Here is a 19,781-nt window from a genome sequence, read left to right on the forward strand (position 1 = left end):
ATTTTTCTGCCCATCGGCTGGACCCAAAGCAGCTCTTTTTGGGCGAATGATAATGGGGGTGGGTGTACGCTTATGGAGTCCTTTAGAAAGGCAGATTGTAGCCCAACTTCCTCGGTCTCTGGCTAACTATTCCTCTTGGAGCATCACTGAATTTAACCTCCCCTTAGGAAAACTCTGAAGATGACAAGAAACGGGGACGGTCAACGGACAGCGAAGTGAGTCAAGTGAGTGTGGGGCCCAGGGCTCATCTCCTAGTGGGTTTGAGGGCAAGGCAAAAGGAAAGGGGATGGTGACCCAGTTGTATCACTTCTGACATGCTATGGTCCTCTTGTGGATTCAGTACTCCTTCCCAAAATGCACAGTGTTTACTATGGGGAATGCCTATGAACCTAAGTCTCCTCTCTGTCTTAGAACATAAGAAAAGCCATATTGGATCAGGCCAGTGGCCCCTCCAGTCCAACACTGTGTCACATGGTGGCCAAAACCCAAGTGCCATACCAACAGGGCCCTGTTGCCCCCCAAGCATTAATAATACAGAATACCACCACCCAGACATAGTGTTCCACCTATATCTTGTGGCTAATAGCTGCTGATGGACCTCTGCTCCATATGTTTATCCACTCCCCCCTTTAAGCTGCCTATGCTTGAAGCCACCACCACTTCCAGTGGCAGTGGATTCCATGTGTTAATTATTCTTTGGGTGAAGAAGTACTTCCTGTCATCTGTTCTAAGCTTACTGCTCATTAACTTGATTGAGTGCCCACAAGTTCTTGTATTATGAGAAAGGAAGAAAAGTATTTCATTCTCTACCTGTTCTTTCCCATGCATAAATCTGTAAACCTCTCTCATGTCACGCCTCAGTCATCACTTCTCCAAACTAAAAAGCCTTAAGCTCTTTTACCTTTCTCGTGGCGCAGAGTGGTAAAGCTGCAGAACTGCAGTCAGAGCCCTCTGCTCATGACCGGAGTTCAATCCCAGTGGAAGCTGGTTCAGGTAGCCAGCTCCAGGTTGACTCGGCCTTCCATCCTTCTGAGGTCGGTAAAATGAGTACCCAGCTTGCTGGAGGGGAAAGTGTAGATGACTGGGGAAGGCAATGGCAAACCACCCCGTAAAAAGTCTGCCGTGAAAACATTGTGAAAACGTCACTCCGGAGTCGAAAATGACTGTTGCTTGCACAGGGGCTACCTTTACCTTTTTTATAGGGAAGGTGCTCCATCCTCTTAATAATTTTCATTGCCCTTTTCTGCCCTTTTCCCAGTGCTATAACATCTTCTGTTTTCTCTCCCTTACCCAGTCGCCAGCGAAGAACGGTTCAAAGAGCCTCCACAACAACCACCATCAGCCGCCACCCGCCATCCCCCCCAGCTACCCGATGGGCAGCAGCTCCAGCACTTCGTCCTCGCTGGGGAACGGGCCCGGCTCCAACAGCAATGGGACTGTGGCTGGCAGTGGAAATGTGAGCAGCAAAGCTAACCCGCCAGCAGGGCATGCGCCCACCACCCCAACTCCATACGCCCAGGCTGTGGCACCTCCACCCACCAGCACCAATGCCTCTCAACCCAGGCCCCCCAGCACGCAGCAGAATGCCAGCAAACAGAACGGGGCGACCAGTGAGTGTCTGCGTTGGGGGTGGGACTGGGGGTGGCTCTTGCTTCAGATTCTCCATAGGGGCAAAAGTAGCAATTTTTCTGCTTCTTGAAGTTGCTGAGATTAATAACTAGGGTTGCCAACCTCCAGGTGGTGGCTGGAGAACCCCTGTTATAGCTGATGTCCATGTAGCAGAGATGAGTTCACCTGGTGAAAACGGCTGCTTTGGAAAGTGGACTGTATGTCATTATACCCTGTTGAAATTCCACCCTGCCCTTCCAAAGCTCCAGCCCAAAAATCTTCAGGTATTTCCCAGTCTGGATCTGGCAGTTCTACCTGGGACCCATTTTTAGTTCCATTTTACAACTTGAGCCCCAGTTCTAACTCTTAGAAGGCATCTCTTTCCCTCTCTTTCTTGGAGATTTATCTAGACTGCAAATAGTCATGGGTAGGGAGCCCTCGGAATCAGGGTTTCATATTTTCTTCCTATGTGGGCTGGATCAACAGGTATCTCCTCACAGAAATCTTAGGAGCTGCCCTACACAGTGGTTCCCAGGTGAAGAAAAACTTGGACAGTCCCTCTTGTACAGAAGCAGTGTGAATGGGTGTCATTCAGACATGCCCCTTCCCCCACCCACTTGTGTCACTGACACAGTCCATCTTGTGGAACTTGACCAGTGGGTTGGAGACCAGTGCTGGAAGGAGCCTGAGTTTCTTCATCTCTCTCTGTGTAATGCCGTGCCTTGTCTGTGCTGCATCAGGGCGTAAATGAAACGACTAGCAGGCCCTGGACCTCAAAGGGTTTGTTAATTGTAAAGGGTTTTTTTAACAGCGGGGAAAGAACAGAGTGGTACAAAAAAGCAAGAGAGACATGTAAGCCAAAGCACTTGTGCATGCGAGCCAGTTTGATGAAGTGGTTAAGTGTGCAGGCTCTTTTCTGAGAGAACCAGTTTTGATTCCCCACTCCTCCACTTGCACCTGCTGGAATGGCCTTGGGTCAGCCATAGCTTTTGTAGGAGTTGTCCTTGAAAGGGCAGCTGCTGTGAGAGCCTTCTCAGGGTGTCTGTTGTGGGGGAGGAAGGTAAAGGAGATTGTGACCACTCTGAGACTCTGAAATTCAGAGTAGAAGATGGGATATAAATCTAATATCATCATCATCATGCTAGGGTTGCCAGTCTGCAGTGGAGGCTGGAGATCTCCCGGAATTACAACTGATCTCCAGACTACATATATCAATTTATTAATTTGAACATTCTTCCGTTTCTTGGAGAAAATGGCCGCTTTGGAAAGTGGATTACCTGTCATTGTGCCCTCTCTCAGGCTTCACCACTCCAAATCCCCAGGTATTTTCTGAACCTGGAGTTGGCAGCCTTTCTTGCACCAGGCACATCTACTTAGAAATAATGTCCACTGTTTTCAGGGAGGCTTGTTCCCACATAAACATAAGGATTTGCAACTGGGGGGAGGGAGTTGCCATTGAGAGTTAAGGTTGACAGGTGAAATAGTTCTAACTTAACCTGGAGGGGGGTTGAAAATGTCCTGTCCCTTTAATAGAGCATAGATGTCTGCAAGGAGGTAAAAAACGTCCCACTAAGCCTCTACTAAGAGGGACAACACATTTTCCTCCAGGGCATTTGGCAGCCCTAGGGTTAAGCCAAGGACTTCAGTTAAGGTATGACGGGGGTGGAGGGGGGGAGAGAGGTGTGGTGGAGGGTTTTTCCAGGTCTGAAGAGCAATACACAAGTATAGCCATTTGTTACTTTAAAACTAAATTTTTATTTTTAAAAAAACCATGGTTGTTGAAGAAAAGTGAAATGTGGGGTGTTTTTTCCGTTTGTTTTTCCAAAATACGCAATTGCCGGGGTCAGCTGAAGACTCTCTGGGAACTTGAGTGCATTCTGGCCTGCTTTTCTTTTAAGAGCCCCAAGTGGGGATTTCCACAGGTGTGGCAGTGACGAGGCACCTGCTGGCAGCTGCAGAGCTCTTAAAGGGGCAGGAGCCACGGTCTGACTAGAACATGGCTTGCCCTTGGTGGTGACAGCTGGCGACAGGGCCGACCCCAGGTCTGCCTCTGTCCTCTACAGACTTATTTGCCCAGTCTCTCTGCCTCTGTCCCTGTTTTCTGTCTCTGCAAGACAGCTGAGAAGCTGTGTTGAGCACTTGGGGGTTTCCATCTTGTTCGCTGGCAACACTGCCAGGCAGCGCTGTCTCAGAAGACATGAAGACAGCATGTTTTGCCCGCTGCCTTCTGCACACCGAGATGCTGTCAGAGGCTGAAGAGCAGGCCAGACGGGGTCAGTTGGGAACCCAAGTGGCAGTGCCATGAGAGAGGCTACTACAGAGTGGGAGTGGGCTGAGGCAGGTGGGGGCTGTTGTGTCCCCTCACATGCCATTTGTGGCTGGGTAAGCAAGTGAACCTTGGTCATGGAAGTGCTTTTCTCTGGTCTGTGTAAGCTTCATAGGTTGCTTAGCTCGAAACTGGAAGCCAGGGGCTTATCCTTTTTTGTCTCCTGGGCAGGTTACAGCTCTGTGGTAGCCGACAGCAACTCAGACTCGACATTAAGCAGCAGCAGCCAATCCTTGCCTAACCAGACGGTGTCGCACAACCCGCCCAGCGCTTCCACGTGAGTTTCCCCTTCCAACATGACTGTGTCTGTACCCTTTCTTTTTCTTCCCTACCCTGGGAGGCATTTTAGGAGCTTACCAAATATAGTTACCAACCAGCCTAAGAAAAAACTCAAAAGTCATCTGATTTCTTTCACAGTTCTTTGGATTTGGCTCAAATTTTGCCTTTTCAGTAAAAACTTCTATGAAGGCTCTGGTAGTGACAAAGAATTGCCTACGTCAGGGGTGTCAAACATACAACCTGCGAGCCGTAACTGGCTCTCTCTCATACTTCCTTCTCTGGGGCTGCCACCACCACTGCATTGCAGCTCGCTTTTGCCCAGCTCCCTCTTCCTGGTTCCTGCAGGAGAGAACCAAGCCAAGCCTCCCCTTCCTTCTATTGGCTGAGCACTCCTCCTTTGGAAGGAAGGGATGGGGAGAGAAAGGAAAAGCGAGTGCTCGTGCAGGACAAAGAGCAAAGCCTGACTCCCATGGATCCCTTAAGATCAACAAAGTTTTATTTCAGGTATAATCCTTTGTTTTCTTCTTCAAAGGGAAGGAGGGTGGATGGATGGGTAGATAGATGGATTCTTCTGCCAAGCCCAATTTTACATTGAGATTGCCCTGCTATTTTCTTTGAGACTTGGTAGGTCTGTGTCTCTCTCTCACGCGCGTGCACACACAAACACACGTATGTGTGTTAAAAGCAAGGACACATTGGGATAAGGGGAAAGGAGAATAAAAAGGAAATTATTGTGGCTTATTCTGGAAAAGTTTTTTAGATTTCTTAGTGCCTATCTGGGATTTTGTTTTATTTCAAAAAGACCCTGATTAGGAATTAGAACACTTGGATTGGATTCCATTGTTTAATGACTGGAAGTAGATGGTTAAGCATTTACAAATACATTTATGGTTCTGTATGTTCCAGTTCAACACATTTCCCTTCTGGCTGCCTTTCTTCACTTCCTCTTTGCTTCTGATGCACTAGCATTGATTTTGCCCAGACTGAAAGCAATGTGTTATTTCACTTGGAGAGACCCCCCCACTCCATTTTAAGCAGATGAAGGAATGTAACAGCACACTTGTCATCTTAGAGGAAAGGAGCAAAAACCCAGTAGCACCTGACAGAACTTGTGGCAGAGCTTTCATGAGTCACTGCTCAAACACGGCTAGAATGGGAGTCCATTGGTCTTTATATCTTGGAAAGCAGAGTAATTTCAGATGCCAAATTGCAATAGCAGGTGTTGGTAATAAGACAGGAAACCTAAATCTCAATTCAGTCCTGGAGGATTCATTGATCATCATTATCGGTTGCAATTCAGCAGCCTGTTTGTAATCTGCCTTTGAAATTCCTTTTTTAAGAACTGCTACACTTAGGTCCTGCAGTTTCTAATGTCAGACTTACATCCACTTATTCTTAGCATGCTCCTGGATTAAATCCTCCTGGACCCAATTGAGACCTAAGTTTCCTGTCTCATTACCAATGCTGATATCTCCACACCTACTACCCCTCTGCATTTCACACAGTCCTAAAGCTTGCTATTGTGATTCACCTGCTCTTGCCATTCAGTATCTAAAATTACTTTTATAAAGTCTATCTCAATGGTACCTTATCGTACATTTTACGGCATAACCTGGCCTGACAAAGGGGCATTTTTGTCAGATATGGCTCTCATAACAAATGAGTTTGACACCTCTGGTCTAGGTCATTCCTGTTCCATTGGTCTGTTTCTCAAAAACACCTCAGGGGCTGCTTGCAATCCCAGGGTAAAATATAAAGCAACATAATCAAGTGCCAGATGACCTGATTTTATACTGTGAATTTTAGAGTTCTGGTAAAACTGGAGTCACCTTAAAGACTAACAGTTTATTCCAGCAAAAGCTTCTATAAGATACACCTGGGGAAGCGAGCTTAACTCTCAAAAGCTCATGCTGAGATAAATGTTGTTAGTGTTTCAAGTGCAGCCGGACTCCTGTTTTATTTTTAGCAGCTACAGACTTAACACTGTTCCCCATTTGGAAGTAAAACTGGGTCAAAATCTATAAAGAGTAATAAGGAAACTACTTTCTAGAGTCAACATCAACCAGCATCAGTTTTGCCAGTCTCAGTTGCTGGTCTCCCAGAAGGGCAGAAGACAGGGAGGCCAAGCAGGCCTCTATGGCCAGAGGGCTCCACATTACAAGGGAGTGGCTGAGAGGGGTTCAGTCTTGAGTGCCTGCAAACTTTAATTTGGAAAAGGCTTCCTCTTGGCAGAGTGCCCTCAAAAGATGGCACCCGTAGGCAATCCCAGAATCTCTGTCAGGAGAAGAGCTGGTTTGATGTAGTGGTTAAGTGCATGGATTTTTATCTGGTAGAACCAGGTTTGATTCCTCACTCCTCCACTTGCAGCTGCTGGAATAGCCTTGGGTCAGCCATAGCTCTCATAGGAGTTGTCCATGAAACGGCAGCTGCTGTGAGAGTCCTCTCAGCCCTACCCACCTCACAGGGTGTCTGTTGTGGGGGAAGGAGATAAAGGAGATTGTAAGCCGCCCTGAGTCTCTGATTCCGAGAGAAGGGCAGGGTATAAATCTGCAATTCCTCATCTTTTATTTGCTGTAGAGGAAGAGGGGAGAGAAGATTGTGTAAATTGGGTTTGGCTAGTCTGTAGAAACCCTGACCTTAATGGCCCAGGCTAGCCCGATCTCATAAGATCTCAGAAACTAGGTTGGTTGAGTCCTTGTTCGTTTTTGGAGGGGAGACTAGCAAGGAAGTCCAAGGTTGCTACACAGAGGCAGGCCACCTCTGAACGCCTCTTGCCTTTATAGACCTTCAGGGTTGCCATAACTTGACTGTGACTCAACGGCATTTTCCACCACCATCAGACCGTAGAAGGTCACAGAATTATGGAGAGTATTGGAGCTCAGTTCTTTGGGAATATAAATTCAGATATCAGCAGCATCGTTCACACACTGTGAAGCTTACTCTTCAACATTATTACGGCAAGAAGCTTGGGTTTTAAGTAAAAGAGAGCTGAAGTTCTCTGCAGTCTGTGGTTTTATTCCTCCATGCTCATTCAGAAGTAAAATATAAGGAAATGTATAGAATTTGGGTTTGTGTTCATCCCAAATTCTGATTCTCACCCCATTATAGTACCCTGCTCCCTTAAAATCACAGAAGCCTGAATGCCCTGCCTCAGTGCCCTCCTTTCCTGAGAGCTGGGTGGTGTGGGTCCTCACAACCTTCACATTTCTCCTCCTCACTCCTTCTGCAGGAAAGAGCCGAGTGCAGCTCCCCAGCCGCCCAGTGGTGGCAACAGCACTGGATCCAGCCTCCTGGTGCCTCTGACTGCCAACCCACCTGCCTCACCCACTCCCAGCTTCTCTGACAGCAAGCCTGCCCAGACACTGCTCAACGGGCCACCCCAGTTCAGCTCCACGCCTGAGATCAAGGTGAGAAGCCTGCTGTGCTCCATGCTAGATAGTGAATAGTAACTGTAATATTGCCCGTGGGGAGCGGGTAGGGTATATCCCTGCATCATCCTCTTAGCAACCTAGGTTAGGCTGAGAGTTTGGGTCAATATCACCCAATGGGGGTTTTTTTGGGTTGATTTGGACTCCAGTCTTCTGCCACAGTAGGTGCTGCATCACAATGACTCTTAGCGGTGCTCTGAAAAAACAAGCTGCCTTCTCTTTCTTTCAGTATCATTTAGGGATGAGCTCAAACCAAATCGTGATTCATGCTAAAAATGGCAGATTTGTGGTTGTCCTGAACTAGTTTGTCTGAACCCACCACTCTTGAACACAAAAACGAAGTGGTCTTTTTTCTTGGCATGTCATTTGGTTCATTTTTCGAGACAGCCTGGCATGATTCCCCAGCCTCCCCCTGCCCCCCCCTTCTAGTCAGTTTCCAGTGAAACTGACTAGATGAGGGGCAGCTTCTTTGGGGGGCTGTAGCTCAGCCCCTTGAAATCCAGTTCGCACCAGACTTGGGGAGCAGGTAGAGGAGAATCTGCTGAAGCGTTTGCCACAAGTTTGGTGTCTTGGGAGCTGTTTTACATAATTTTCCCAAACCAAAGGAACCATAAATTGTTCAGGAAATTGGAAAAAACATGAACTGAACTGAACCACCAAATCAGGCAACGCAACAAACCATGCAAGGAAACAAACCACCATTTTCAGGTTCTGTGCCCATCCATAATATTTTGTGTTTTGTCCTCTGCTTTGCAGGCACCTGAGCCTCTAAGTACACTGAAGTCAATGGCTGAGAGGGCAGCGATTGGCTCCAGCATAGAGGACCCCGTGCCATCTCTTCATCTCGCCGAAAGGGGTAAGCAAGAAGGGGGCACCTGCTGTGTGGATCACTGGGGGGGGGCACGTGAAGGGTTGTGTGTGTAGAATTATGTCTGTGTGTAAAACTATGCCTGTATCAATGTAGTCTGGGTACACATTGGAGTCCTTCAAAAAACAGCGTGTTAACAAGCATGCTCCTGGGTCAGAAGCTTATTTTCCTGAAGATCTGCTTTGAAGGAAGATGGTCTAATGACATCACAAATAAAAAGGGGATGGGTGTGTTTGCATGGCATTCACAAGGTCCTGAGTTCAGTGCCCAGCAGCTCCAGTGAAGGGATCATGTAGATGAAAGACCTCCACCTGAGGTTCCAGAGAGCCACCATCAGGCAGACTGGACCTTGATAGACCTCTGGGCTGACTCAGTCAGAGGTGGCTTCATGAACTGGTGTTGGTCTAAGGACTGCAGTCCTCTGCTCATCTTGCCCATCCCAGGCTTGGCAAGTCCACTTTCCCCATTTTATCTTAAAAGAACTGAAGGGGCCTGGTGCTCCTGCCCTCAAGGATGAATTTGGCCCTGGTGCTTCCAGCTGCTTAGCCTAGATTCTAAGGAATGAAATTAAGAGAACCAGTGCCTAACCTGTGGGAAGTCAGTCTTCCTGTGGAAAATAAGATGAAGCTGCCAGGGAGGAGATAGCTGCGGGATCTGTGCTCCAGGAGGAGGTTTCCTGGGGTCGAGGACCTCAACAGGGGAGTGGGGAAAACCCTTAAAGGGGTAGTGATAACAAATAGTTTCAAAAGAAAGTTCTGTCTGGAGAGAGCTTGAATGGTATACTGAGGCATGGCCCTTCTGACCTCCTTTCCTCCATTTTCCCCTCAGCTGACATCTTAATCACTAGCGCGACCTCCCAGCCGGCCTCCAACCAGCCCCCCATCCAGCTATCTGAGGTGAACATCCCCCTTTCTCTTGGGGTGTGCCCCTTGGGGCCTGTGCCTCTCACCAAGGAGCAGCAGTACCAACAGGCCATGGAGGAAGCGGCCTGGCACCACATGCCTCACCCCTCTGATTCAGAAAGGATCAGGTAAGGAGGTCGGCTTTCCTCTTGTCCTCCTCTGTCATCGCCTTCGGCCAACAAAGCAAAGGCTGGATAAAATGTTTTAAAATATTCTGGGGCTTGGCTAATAAATTTCCCGGATCCCTGGCGTTGACTATGACTGTCCTGGCCCAGTCAGTTCACCAATTGTGCATGCCTGCATTTTTGGCTGCTGTCTCCAAAGTTACATTAGTCTGCAGTAGAAAAGCAAGATTGGAGTAGCACCTTATAGATAAGCGAGATTTGGGGGATGTAAGTTTTCCAGACTCCTGATACCTCTTGAAAGCTTACACCCCCAAAATCTCATTGGTCTCAAAGGCGCTACTGGACTTGAATCAGGCTCTTCTGTTGGTCTTTCCCCTTGGATAGATCTGGGAGCCAGGGGGCTTGTTTCTCCTTGCAGACTTACTGATTCTGACTTCTCTGTTTTGTTTTGTTCTCTCCCCTCCCATCCCCACGCACCTCTTTAGGCAATACCTGCCTCGGAACCCATGCCCAACCCCTCCATACCACCACCAGATGCCTCCCCCACACTCCGACACGGTGGAGTTCTACCAGCGCCTCTCCACAGAGACCCTTTTCTTCATCTTCTACTATCTGGAGGTGAGTAGCTGACTCTTCCTCTTCCTTTGGTTAGGAACAAGGCACCTCTTTCTCTCATTGGAGTTATTCTGTTTATGAGGCACACGTCCCCAACCATTTAGATTGTCCCTCTTTCTCTCCCCCCCAACTTTGAAGGGTACAAAGGCACAATATCTGGCAGCAAAGGCACTGAAGAAACAGTCGTGGCGCTTCCATACCAAGTACATGATGTGGTTCCAGCGACACGAAGAACCCAAGACCATCACTGATGAATTTGAGCAGGTAAGGCATTGGGGAGGGGGGAGGTGGCTTCAGAACTGCTAGCATGGGGAGGTCGAGATATAAATCCAAGAAATAAAATTAAAATACAGCATTAGCTATTTCATACAGCAGTCAATGGATTCCACACCATCTCTTCCTTCTCCCCGTACCTCCCTTCCCCATTAAGAAGCATTGAAGATTTATACCCCACCCTTCTCTCTGAATTAGAGACTCAGAGCGGCTTACAATCTTCTATATTTTCTCCCCCCACAACAGACACCCTGTGAGGTGGGTGGGGCTGAGAGGGCTCTCACAGCAGCTGCCCTTTCAAGGACAACCTCTGCCAGAGCTATGGCTAACCCAAGGCCATTCCAGCAGGTGCAAATGGAGGAGTGGGGAATCAAACCTAGTTCTCCCAGATAAGACTCCGCACACTTATTAAGAGGAAGTATGCCATAGAGAAGGGCTGTGTATGTGGTATTGGCCTTCCAGAGAAACTGTTGGCCACTGTATTATGAGACATGCTGGACTATGGACCATTGGTCTGATCTAGCAGGACCCTTCTTATGTTTGGGGCGGGAGGGGGGGGAGCATCACAAGGGTAGCCAGATGGAAGAAACAAATGCTGCCCCTGCAAAATCCGAAGCATTCTGCAGGTAACAGCTTACACCCTTACCTCTGTAGTCACCGATACTCTCTCTAAGCTATGGAGTCTTGTGAGTAAAAGTTCTGCTTTGTGAGCTACTAGCATTAAAACTGTGAGCAACTGCATAAATTAGTTTGCTCTGGGGCCATTTTTCCTGAGCTATGACAAAAATGTGTGAGCTGGAGGCTAATAAACTGTGAGCTAGCTCACACTAACTCAGCTTAGAGGGAACACTGGTAGTCACCAGTCCCTCTCCCATCAGTGCCTTAAAAGTTAAATGAGGACTTTGTGAACTTCCACATGCTGCTTTGAATCTTGGTTGCTCATTGCAAATGCAGAGCATGTGCCAGCTGGGTTTGAAACAGCCACACAGGAACACCCTACTGGGGTTTGTAGCCCCCACTCATGCATTAGAAAGGGGAAAACCTGAGACCTGTCCAAGTTGGAAATCGGAACAGATGTGTGCTTTTTCTCCTCCTCCCTGGTTTCTCTGTTTATCGGAGAGGGAGATGGGTGTGGGTGGCCAAGCTGAGTTATTGGTGGCAGAAAGGCAGGATATAAATTTTGTAAAATAAAAGTATTTGTACTACTGCTTTGCTTAAGCAGTTTCTGCTTCTAGTAAACTCAAAAGCCACTTCATACTGAAAAGCTGAGCACTTGACTGGAGCTCCCCAACAGTGGAGAGAGGTTTGATTTTGTTCTGCTTCTGTCTAGGGCACTTACATCTACTTTGACTATGAGAAATGGGGCCAGCGCAAAAAGGAAGGTTTCACCTTTGAATACCGCTACCTGGAAGATCGGGACCTGCAGTGATGCCCTGGGGCCAGCAGGGGGTGCCAAGCCTTCCTTCCTGAAATAACTGCAGTGCGCAAGGAGCAGCGGCCAAGGGAGAGAGACCAACCAGTCCCCCATCTCACCCCACTTCCCCCCACCCCCATCCCAGAACACAACCTGGGGGGCATGGGGGTGAGCCGCACGTTAAAAAAAAATTGCATGCACGTTTTAAAGTGACCGCGGGACGGAGGAGGGGCGGCGGCAGTGGCAGGATTCTCTTCTGCCTTTCCCTTATTCTCTTCAGCCTACAATGCATACGAAGAGGTCAGAAAAATTGGGGGAGGGGGATGGTTTTCCCCTGCGTGCACCAGCTTGGGCTGAGAGAATGGAGATTAAAAAAAACACAATTCCTCCCCAATCTCCATTTTTTTTTCTCCTGGGGTGCATGTCCCAAATTAGATCATTTATGCCCTTTTCTATTGCAGCAAATATGAAATAGACCCCTCCCCACCACCTCTCTGTGCCAATTTGATCCCATATGTGCATGATATGGAGGGTGCAGGGCCCTGTGAAGGGTAACTTAAAAGTTGGAAGTGTTGGGAGCCGTGTAGGAAAGCTCCCTTCCAGCCATGCCAACTTGTCGCTGCTGAAAATTGGAAAGAGGTAAAAGGATAAAACGGCACTCAGCACCACGAGTTCTTAAGGACTGGCACCTTCTGTGAACAACTTTGCTTCCTTAAGTAGTGATGGAGGAGCGGGGACATATTGTCCCTCTGCCCTCATCCTACCTTGGTGTGGAAGAACTCTGTACATTTCTGGGTTTGAGGAATCCTCTAAATTCATTTCCTTCACTGCCGCTCTGTCTTAAGGAGTCCCCCAGTGCTGCTTGTCTACTCCCCCCAGTATTCCCAACTTTGTTACCCCCCCCCCCCAAAAAAAACTGGTTATCTGAGCTCATGATGTCATCCACTACTTCTCCTAAAGAGGCACCCTCCCTCCTTGATTACTTGCAATTTATTCCTGATTGGAGGGGGAAAGACTGGGGGGGGGGGGAGAGAGAAGGGAAGGAAGAGCAGGGGGAGGGGGAAGACAGCTGCGTTCACTCCCATCTCTCATCCACCCCCCCTGAACTGGAGCACCCCGCCCATGCCGCTGTTTAAGATATTTTTTCGTAAGCCTATTTTCGTTTTGGAAAATATTTATGAATAAATAGTTTTATATGAGTGTTCTTCTCTTGCAGAGAAACGGGAGACCAAAAAGAAAAAAACTGTGTGTGTGTGTGTGTGTGCGCATGGGTTGAGGGGGAGACAAAGATGATAAAAGAATCCTAACTCAGTAACCTTTCCTTCTCCCACCTATCCCCTTGCATGTTAAAGAGGTAAGAGCTGTGGTTGACTGATATAGACACCAGAATCGGCTTAACACCCAGCCTGAATTTGCAGGAGAAACTGAAAGCTACCGTTGGCGTTGCTGTAGGACTCAGCATCATGGTAGTGAAAAAAATTATATCTTTTGCAGTGATGCCAAGAGTGGAAAACCAGTTTTTACACTGGAAGTGATGGTATGTATTACTCTAGGTTTTTGCTACCCAAATGGCTTTGACTTAATGTTGCAGGTTGACCTGGTGCAGCCTACACAGAGGGTCCTCTTTGCCCTTCATTGTCCAACTAAAACATTCTCCATATCAGTTTGCAAACACTCTGCTGTGCCAGGAAAAGCTGAAGGCGCACAAGCTTAGTACTATCTTGTCACTTCTTCCCTCAGATTAGCAACAGTCAAATAAGCCCCCCATGCCTTTTTCAGCTGCCACTGCCTACATTTGCCAAACCATCTATTTGTAACAACCAGGAGTAGACACTTATTGGGTACCGGTTTGGTATTCTCTTCAGATTAGGGTAAGCAAAACTTAGTAGGATAAGACAGGTACAGGCTCCTAAGCAGTGGTTACTATCTGGATGCTGTGACCTCAATACATGGATGATCTGCACTCGAGAGCAGCTGGGGGAAGGGATCTAATAGTCAATTATGACAGGGAAGAACACCTGGTGGAGAGAAGTGGAAGTGCCCAAGGTGGGGATACCAGTAGCCTGCTGGTTCTTCTGTCTGCAGCAGTACCAAGAAGGGGACAGTGGCTCTAACAGCTTTTAGCTATACCACTTCCAGCTTCTAGTGATGAGGGTTGTGAGATTACAGGTCTAAACAAGTTCTGTCTCTCCTCTCCCCCAGTGAAGGAAGCTTTTATTTAAGAAGAAGCACTGGCATTTCACTTCGTTGTAGGAAAAGGTGGCATTTCTGCACATTAGTCTTCCCAGCCCAGGACTGACTAGCCCTGCTTTCCATTCAGTGCAGCTGATACCTGTTTGTAAGGCTGGCAAGCAGGGAATGGGATCAGGTCTGTTCCCTCCTGTTATCAACTGATGAAGTCAAATGGTGACAAAAGATCTCCTCCCCCCATCAAGACTTACATTCAGGCCCTTACCAATTTTTTTTAAACTAAATTATGTATGTTGCAAGCCTTGGTTCTTCCTCTCTCACCTTGGCTATGGTTGGAACTACATTAATTTGCTAGATTTCAGCAGAGAGGTCCTTCCTTCTGCCTCCTGCCTAGTTACCAGCTGGGAGTGGCTGCAGTAGGCATTAGCAGCTTCAGAGCTTGCCTCTGTATTGCATGAGCCAGCAGTGCTACCGCTTAGGCCCAAGGTTTTATAGAAACAAAAGACACTGGAGGCTGTGTCTTTCCTTTGCACAAGGAAATCTTAAAAGTAAGTTGTGCTGTTTTATAATTATGCTTCAGGTACCCCCACAGTTAAACTGATATGGGTTTTGTCTTTTATAGTCAGAATTAAGGGTAGACATACAAAACCTGAAACCCGCCAAGAACTTCACTATCTACCTGTTCTTGTGGTGGCACACTGGTACTAAAAACTGGTTTCTGGCAGCTGTAGCGTAGCCCATTTACGAAGATGTTCTGACACACAAACTGGCTGTGGTATGAACCTCATTACTAGTCTTTTTTCAGCCCTCTGAAGTTTCTAAAGCTGCTGTCCATAGCAGAAGGTGAACAGATGTTAGCTGTCCGCCCCACCTCAGGCAATCTTGGATGATGAAAAAAGCTGCTTCCTTCAGCCTCCCAGAGCAGAAGACGGCACTAACAGGTCTCCTCAGGGCTGCTGCCAGCTGGCTAATACCGATACTACTGCACAAGCAGGGCTTCTCTCACTGTGGCTCCCAGACCCTCTTCCTTGCCAGCTGTGGGTGGAACTGAGAGTTGTAGCCACGTTTCCTTTCATCTACTTCCTCCTCGGCTTCCCTGGGAAGCAGTTTTCCTGCTTTCTGAGCCAGAAGAACCTCTGCCCGGGCTCGTTCTGTCTGCTCCCGACGCAGCCGCTCCTGCCGTAGCTTCTCCAGAGTGGAGGAGGAGGAGGATAGAGAAGAAGGTCTGTAGAAGAAGTGGGAGAGGCGGTTAGAAGTCAAAGCCCACACTGGATGTAGAGAAGTTCCCCAATCCTTGCCACCCATAACAGTCAGGAAGAAGGCAGAAAACAGTACAAGTTGTGTTCGCTTGATATGTTTTTAAGTATTGGTGGTCAGTGATGTGTTTTCCACAACTGGCGGCTTCAACAGCATGCAGAAGCATGCATGGCTGTAGCACAGTTTTTACCACTGATATGAACCCAAACCACAATTAGTTCCACTTTGAGAGTGAATTTAACAGCTCTGGATATTACAGGAAAGTGTAAGGGAAAAAATGGTAACACCCCTCCCCCCACTTCTTCCTGGCCAGTCCGCATAGCAGTGGACTATGGGGAAGTGGTCCTGACAGTTTCCTGCCAGCCAATATCCGGGATCCCTGCCACCTCCTGCTTTTAGCAGAGGAGCAAGAACTCCTTTCATTCTTTGACAATCTCTGGCCCTGTTTTTGGGAGTAGAACGCAGATGCAACACAAAGCATCCAGTTACTTGTTTTTGTTTTTATCAATGCCCCTTTTTGAGGAGAGGATTTTGTCCTCAAGTGCTTTTTTCAGAGAAATATCTTCTTTAGAGCCATTTAGGCCTGTTCATACACTACTGTGTTTGGAGGAAAGACTCTCTTAGGTGCATTACCTAAATCTCCTTCTACAGGCTGGTTTGGTGCTGGTGGGAAGGGAAGCATCCAGCCCTTTCCATGTGCCCTCTAAACAAGCAAATACTATTGAATATACCAGCAGCACATACCCCCCTCTGCTTTCCTTTTGTTTCTGCTCCGCTTTCCCTTTCTTTCCTTCCTTCTGGGAGCTCTTCTTTTTGTGCAGATGCCTTTCCATTTCAACCAGAGGGTCCAGCTTCCCTTTCAGCTTCACATCCTTGGCAACAGCCTCACTGCGTTCTGGGGGTTTTTGGTACCAAGGCTGACTAGTCTGGGCCTCTGCTGCGCTCTGGCCCAAGTAAGTGAGGATCCCCAAAGCCTTTTCCCGTCGCTCCTGCAGAGAATCAAGAACAACCAGCTGTAAGAGAGCCAGTTTGGTGTAGTGGTTAAGTGTGCGGATTCTTATCTGGGAGAACCTGGTTTGATTCCCCACTCCTCCACTTGCAGCTGCTGGAATGGCCTTGGGTCAGCCATAGCTCACGTAGGAGTTGTCCTTAAAAGGGCAGCAGCTCTAAGAGCTCTCTCAGCCCCACCTTACCTCATAGGGGTGGAGGTAAAGGAGGTTGTGACCTCTCTGAGATTCAGAGTATAGGATGGGATATAAATCCAATAGCATCATCATCTTACCTCTCAACATATGCTAAAGTGTTACACACGAACTATTTGTATAGCTTCAGAATGTACTTTCATCTCACTCTGCCCTTAACCAAGCTCAGAGAAGGTTCCAGTAGACTTTCATCCAGGTATTTATCACCTCTACCACTTGCTATGCTACAGTATTTCAAAATCATTCTCCTTCGGGTTCCTTATAGCCTCAGATTAAGCAGGAAGATCTTAATTGGAGTTAACCACTCAGCTTCTACTGAAAGGTGAATGGAAAATTCTAGCTTCCCCAGCCAGTACTATGAAAAGCTGGTTAAATGGGTACCAAATTTACATCGCAATCTCTGCAGCTCGCCCTATAAAATGATGAAACGTACCCTAGTCTGGAGTTAATAAACTGGTTAAATCTAGAATAAACCACAAAGGTCTACATGTGCTTATTCTTAGAGAAGAGCATAAAGAACACTGAAGTCTGAACTAAGCAAAACAGTGAAGGGCTCCAAACTTTGTATATTCAAAGGATATACATATAGAGTATTATGTTAAAAGCCCTGTTTTCTCCTCTCTGCTGCCCAGATCACCTCAACTCCAAGCAATTTCCATGTTTGGACCACTGGGTAGTGCTACTTGGCTAGGCCCTGAGCGCTCTTGGCTACTGAGCTAGTAGCGGCAGGGAACAAAGCTTGCTTGATCCTGCTTCTCTCTTGCCCCCCTTACCTTCTCTTGCCGCTTCTCCTCCTCATGTTCTTTGTTTCCAACCTCTTGCAATTCATGGAAAAAGTTGATGTGTTGCGAGGGCCCTTCTGAGCCAGGGGACAGAAGGTCTGAGCTGCTGCTGTCGCTTCCTGGGACTGACAAGCGTGCTTTCTTACGCAAGAATTCAGTCCGAGCCTACAAGGAAGAGGAGGAAAGATGGTTCTAAAGGAGCAATTGGGTTTTTTGCCTGTAGTGCCCCCTCTCCATCTCCAGTTACTTCTGCAAAATATGAGCCTCATCAAAAACTCCCAAGGAAACTCAGCAGTCATAGAATAAGAAGACAAGTCTTGTGGATTAAAATCTGGTTAATTAACAGGAAACAGAGTGAGTATAAATGGACAGTTTTCACAGTGGAGGGTGGTAAGTGGGGTACTGCAGGGCTCTACTAGATCTGGTGCTTTTTAACCTGTTCCTTAATGATTTAGAGTTGGCAGTAAGCAGTGAAGTAGCTAAGTTTGCAGATGGCACTGCTCAGGGTGGTGAGAACCAGGGAGGAATGAGTACTACAGAGGGATCTGTAGAGTCTGGGCAAATGGACATCAATGTGACAAATGAGTTGCAACATGTGCAAGTCAAACTAGTGCACACGAGTTAAAGGCAAATGCTATGCTGGGGATTACTAGGAAGGGGGTTGAAAACAAATCAGCAAGTACCATAATGCCTCTGTATAAATCTATGGTTTGGCTTCATTTGTAATACTGTGTGCAGTTCTGGTCACTGCACTTCAAAAAAGATATTACAGCACTGGAAAAGGTGCAGAAAAGGGCAACTAAAATTATTATGAGAATGGAACACCTCGTATGAAGAAAAAAAAGTGATGAGGGCAAGGGTGGCCACATGTGACTCTTTCACACATACTGTGTGGCTCTTAAAACCACCACCACCTCATTGGCTGGCTAGGAGAAGTAATTTCTCTCTTTCAATCACTTCACCAAGCCAGCTGGTGGCTTGGAGAATGTATTTAAAGCTAAAGTTGCTTTTTTCCCACTTCTCCCTCCCTCCACCCATTTATTTGTCTTCCTGCCTGTCTTACAGCTCTCAAACATCTGACGTTCATGTCTTGTGGCTCTCAAACATCTGACATTTATTCCATGTGGCTCTTACGTTAAGCAAGTTTGGCCATCCCTGGATTAGGGCTTTTAACTTGAAGAAACAGTGACTAAGGGGTAATATGATAGAGGTTTCCAAAATTATGCATGGGATACAGAAGGTAGAGAAAGAAGTACTTTTCTGTCTCACAGTACAAGAACTCATGGACATTCAGTGAAATTAATAAACAGTAGGCTTAGAATAGATAACCTAAAGAATAATTAACACATGGAATTCACTGCTGCAGGAAGTGGTAGCGGCGGCTATAAGTACAGCTTCAAGAGAAGATTAGATAAACATATGGAGCAGAGGTCCCTCAGTACAGCAGATGGAACACTGCATCTGGGCCAGTGAGGCTCTGTATTCAAATGCTTTGGGGGCAACAGTGGGAGGGCTTCTGGAGTTCTCCCCCCTCCCCACTGGACCTGTGTTTTGGCCACTGTCCGACACACAGTGCACTAGATGAGCCATTGCCCTGATCCAACATGGCTTCTCTTATGCTCAGTTGCCTTTTCCTTCTTCTGCTTCTCTTACACCTTACAAGGAGGGAAAGAAGAGAAGGGGAAGCAGCTAGGCTCCTTAATATCTTGATATCTTGTTAGTATCTCCAGCTAACAAACCTTAAGTAGCAATGCTACTTGAAAAGTAGCAAATGGACCGTCCCTGGAGCCCCTCAAAATCAACATGTTTAGATTCACCTGTGGATGTGGGGGGAAATCCACAAGAACTGCTGTCAGAATAATATGTTCTTGTTTTAAGGTTCCCCAAGATTCAAACTAGCTGCCCCAAATCTCAGTTTAGGCATGAAATTCACAAGGTAGCCTTGGCTAGTTACGTGGCAGAACTGTTGTAACTAAGTTACCCAATCTACATTTTTATTTTATTTGACTTCATTTTACCGCACTTTTCTTCCCCAATGAGCACCCAAAAGGGCTTATATCGTTCTACTCTCGTATCTACCACTTTCGGCTCTCTAGAAGAACATCAGCCTTTAAATCGGGAATTAAACGGAGGCAGTCTTTCACACTTCCGTTACGACGATGGTTCAGCCTAGACAGGATGTTTTTTCCCTTTAACCTGTGGGAAATAAACGCATGCGCAACAGTTATTGCCTGCGGCCGTGCATAAATACTAAGCAGACAGCGCATGCGGGGTAAGGACTACTCGCCTCCTGTTCAGCAAGCAGGACTCGGGCTTCCCGCTTTTGCCGCTCGGCTTCGGCCTCCGCTTCGTCCCGCCGCACTCGGGCGACGTTGTCCTTGTTCCTCACATGCCACGACTTCTTCGGAAGGATATTCATAGCTGCTTTAATTTCGGAGTCCCACTCCGCTTCCTCTCAACTTCCGCTTCCGCAATAGCTTTCGCTTCTCCAATTGGCTGCGACTTGTCTCCG

The 19,781-nt window shown here is 47.4% G+C and overlaps 2 protein-coding genes across 4 annotated transcripts in view; one reads left to right on the forward strand and one right to left on the reverse strand.

The window, feature by feature from the left end:
- The window catches only part of CNOT3 (CCR4-NOT transcription complex subunit 3), a 29,887-nt gene extending 16,850 nt beyond the window's left edge, over positions 1 to 13,037 (forward strand). For 2 of the 3 annotated variants that reach the window (XM_060256351.1, XM_060256352.1), the window contains 9 exons: positions 168 to 224; positions 1,295 to 1,610; positions 4,106 to 4,211; positions 7,443 to 7,620; positions 8,398 to 8,497; positions 9,338 to 9,539; positions 10,022 to 10,154; positions 10,290 to 10,415; positions 11,755 to 13,037. In XM_060256351.1, the coding sequence (XP_060112334.1) occupies positions 168 to 224; positions 1,295 to 1,610; positions 4,106 to 4,211; positions 7,443 to 7,620; positions 8,398 to 8,497; positions 9,338 to 9,539; positions 10,022 to 10,154; positions 10,290 to 10,415; positions 11,755 to 11,853 (1,317 nt within the window). In that variant the 3' untranslated portion in view covers positions 11,854 to 13,037. The remainder of the gene's footprint in view (positions 1 to 167; positions 225 to 1,294; positions 1,611 to 4,105; positions 4,212 to 7,442; positions 7,621 to 8,397; positions 8,498 to 9,337; positions 9,540 to 10,021; positions 10,155 to 10,289; positions 10,416 to 11,754) is intronic. The other variant, XM_060256354.1, reaches the window with a different exon arrangement.
- A 1,512-nt stretch (positions 13,038 to 14,549) lies between these two features.
- Positions 14,550 to 19,781, reverse strand: LENG1 (leukocyte receptor cluster member 1). Its single transcript, XM_060256355.1, has 4 exons — positions 19,557 to 19,781; positions 17,261 to 17,434; positions 16,030 to 16,274; positions 14,550 to 15,253 (listed from the first exon to the last, which is right to left on the reverse strand). The coding sequence occupies exons 1-4, from the start codon at positions 19,686 to 19,688 to the stop codon at positions 15,031 to 15,033; spliced, it is 774 nt and encodes a 257-aa protein (XP_060112338.1). The 5' UTR covers positions 19,689 to 19,781; the 3' UTR covers positions 14,550 to 15,030.

The sequence above is a fragment of the Heteronotia binoei genome, chromosome 15, assembly GCF_032191835.1.
Source record: "Heteronotia binoei isolate CCM8104 ecotype False Entrance Well chromosome 15, APGP_CSIRO_Hbin_v1, whole genome shotgun sequence".
Taxonomy (NCBI): Eukaryota; Metazoa; Chordata; class Lepidosauria; order Squamata; family Gekkonidae; genus Heteronotia; species Heteronotia binoei.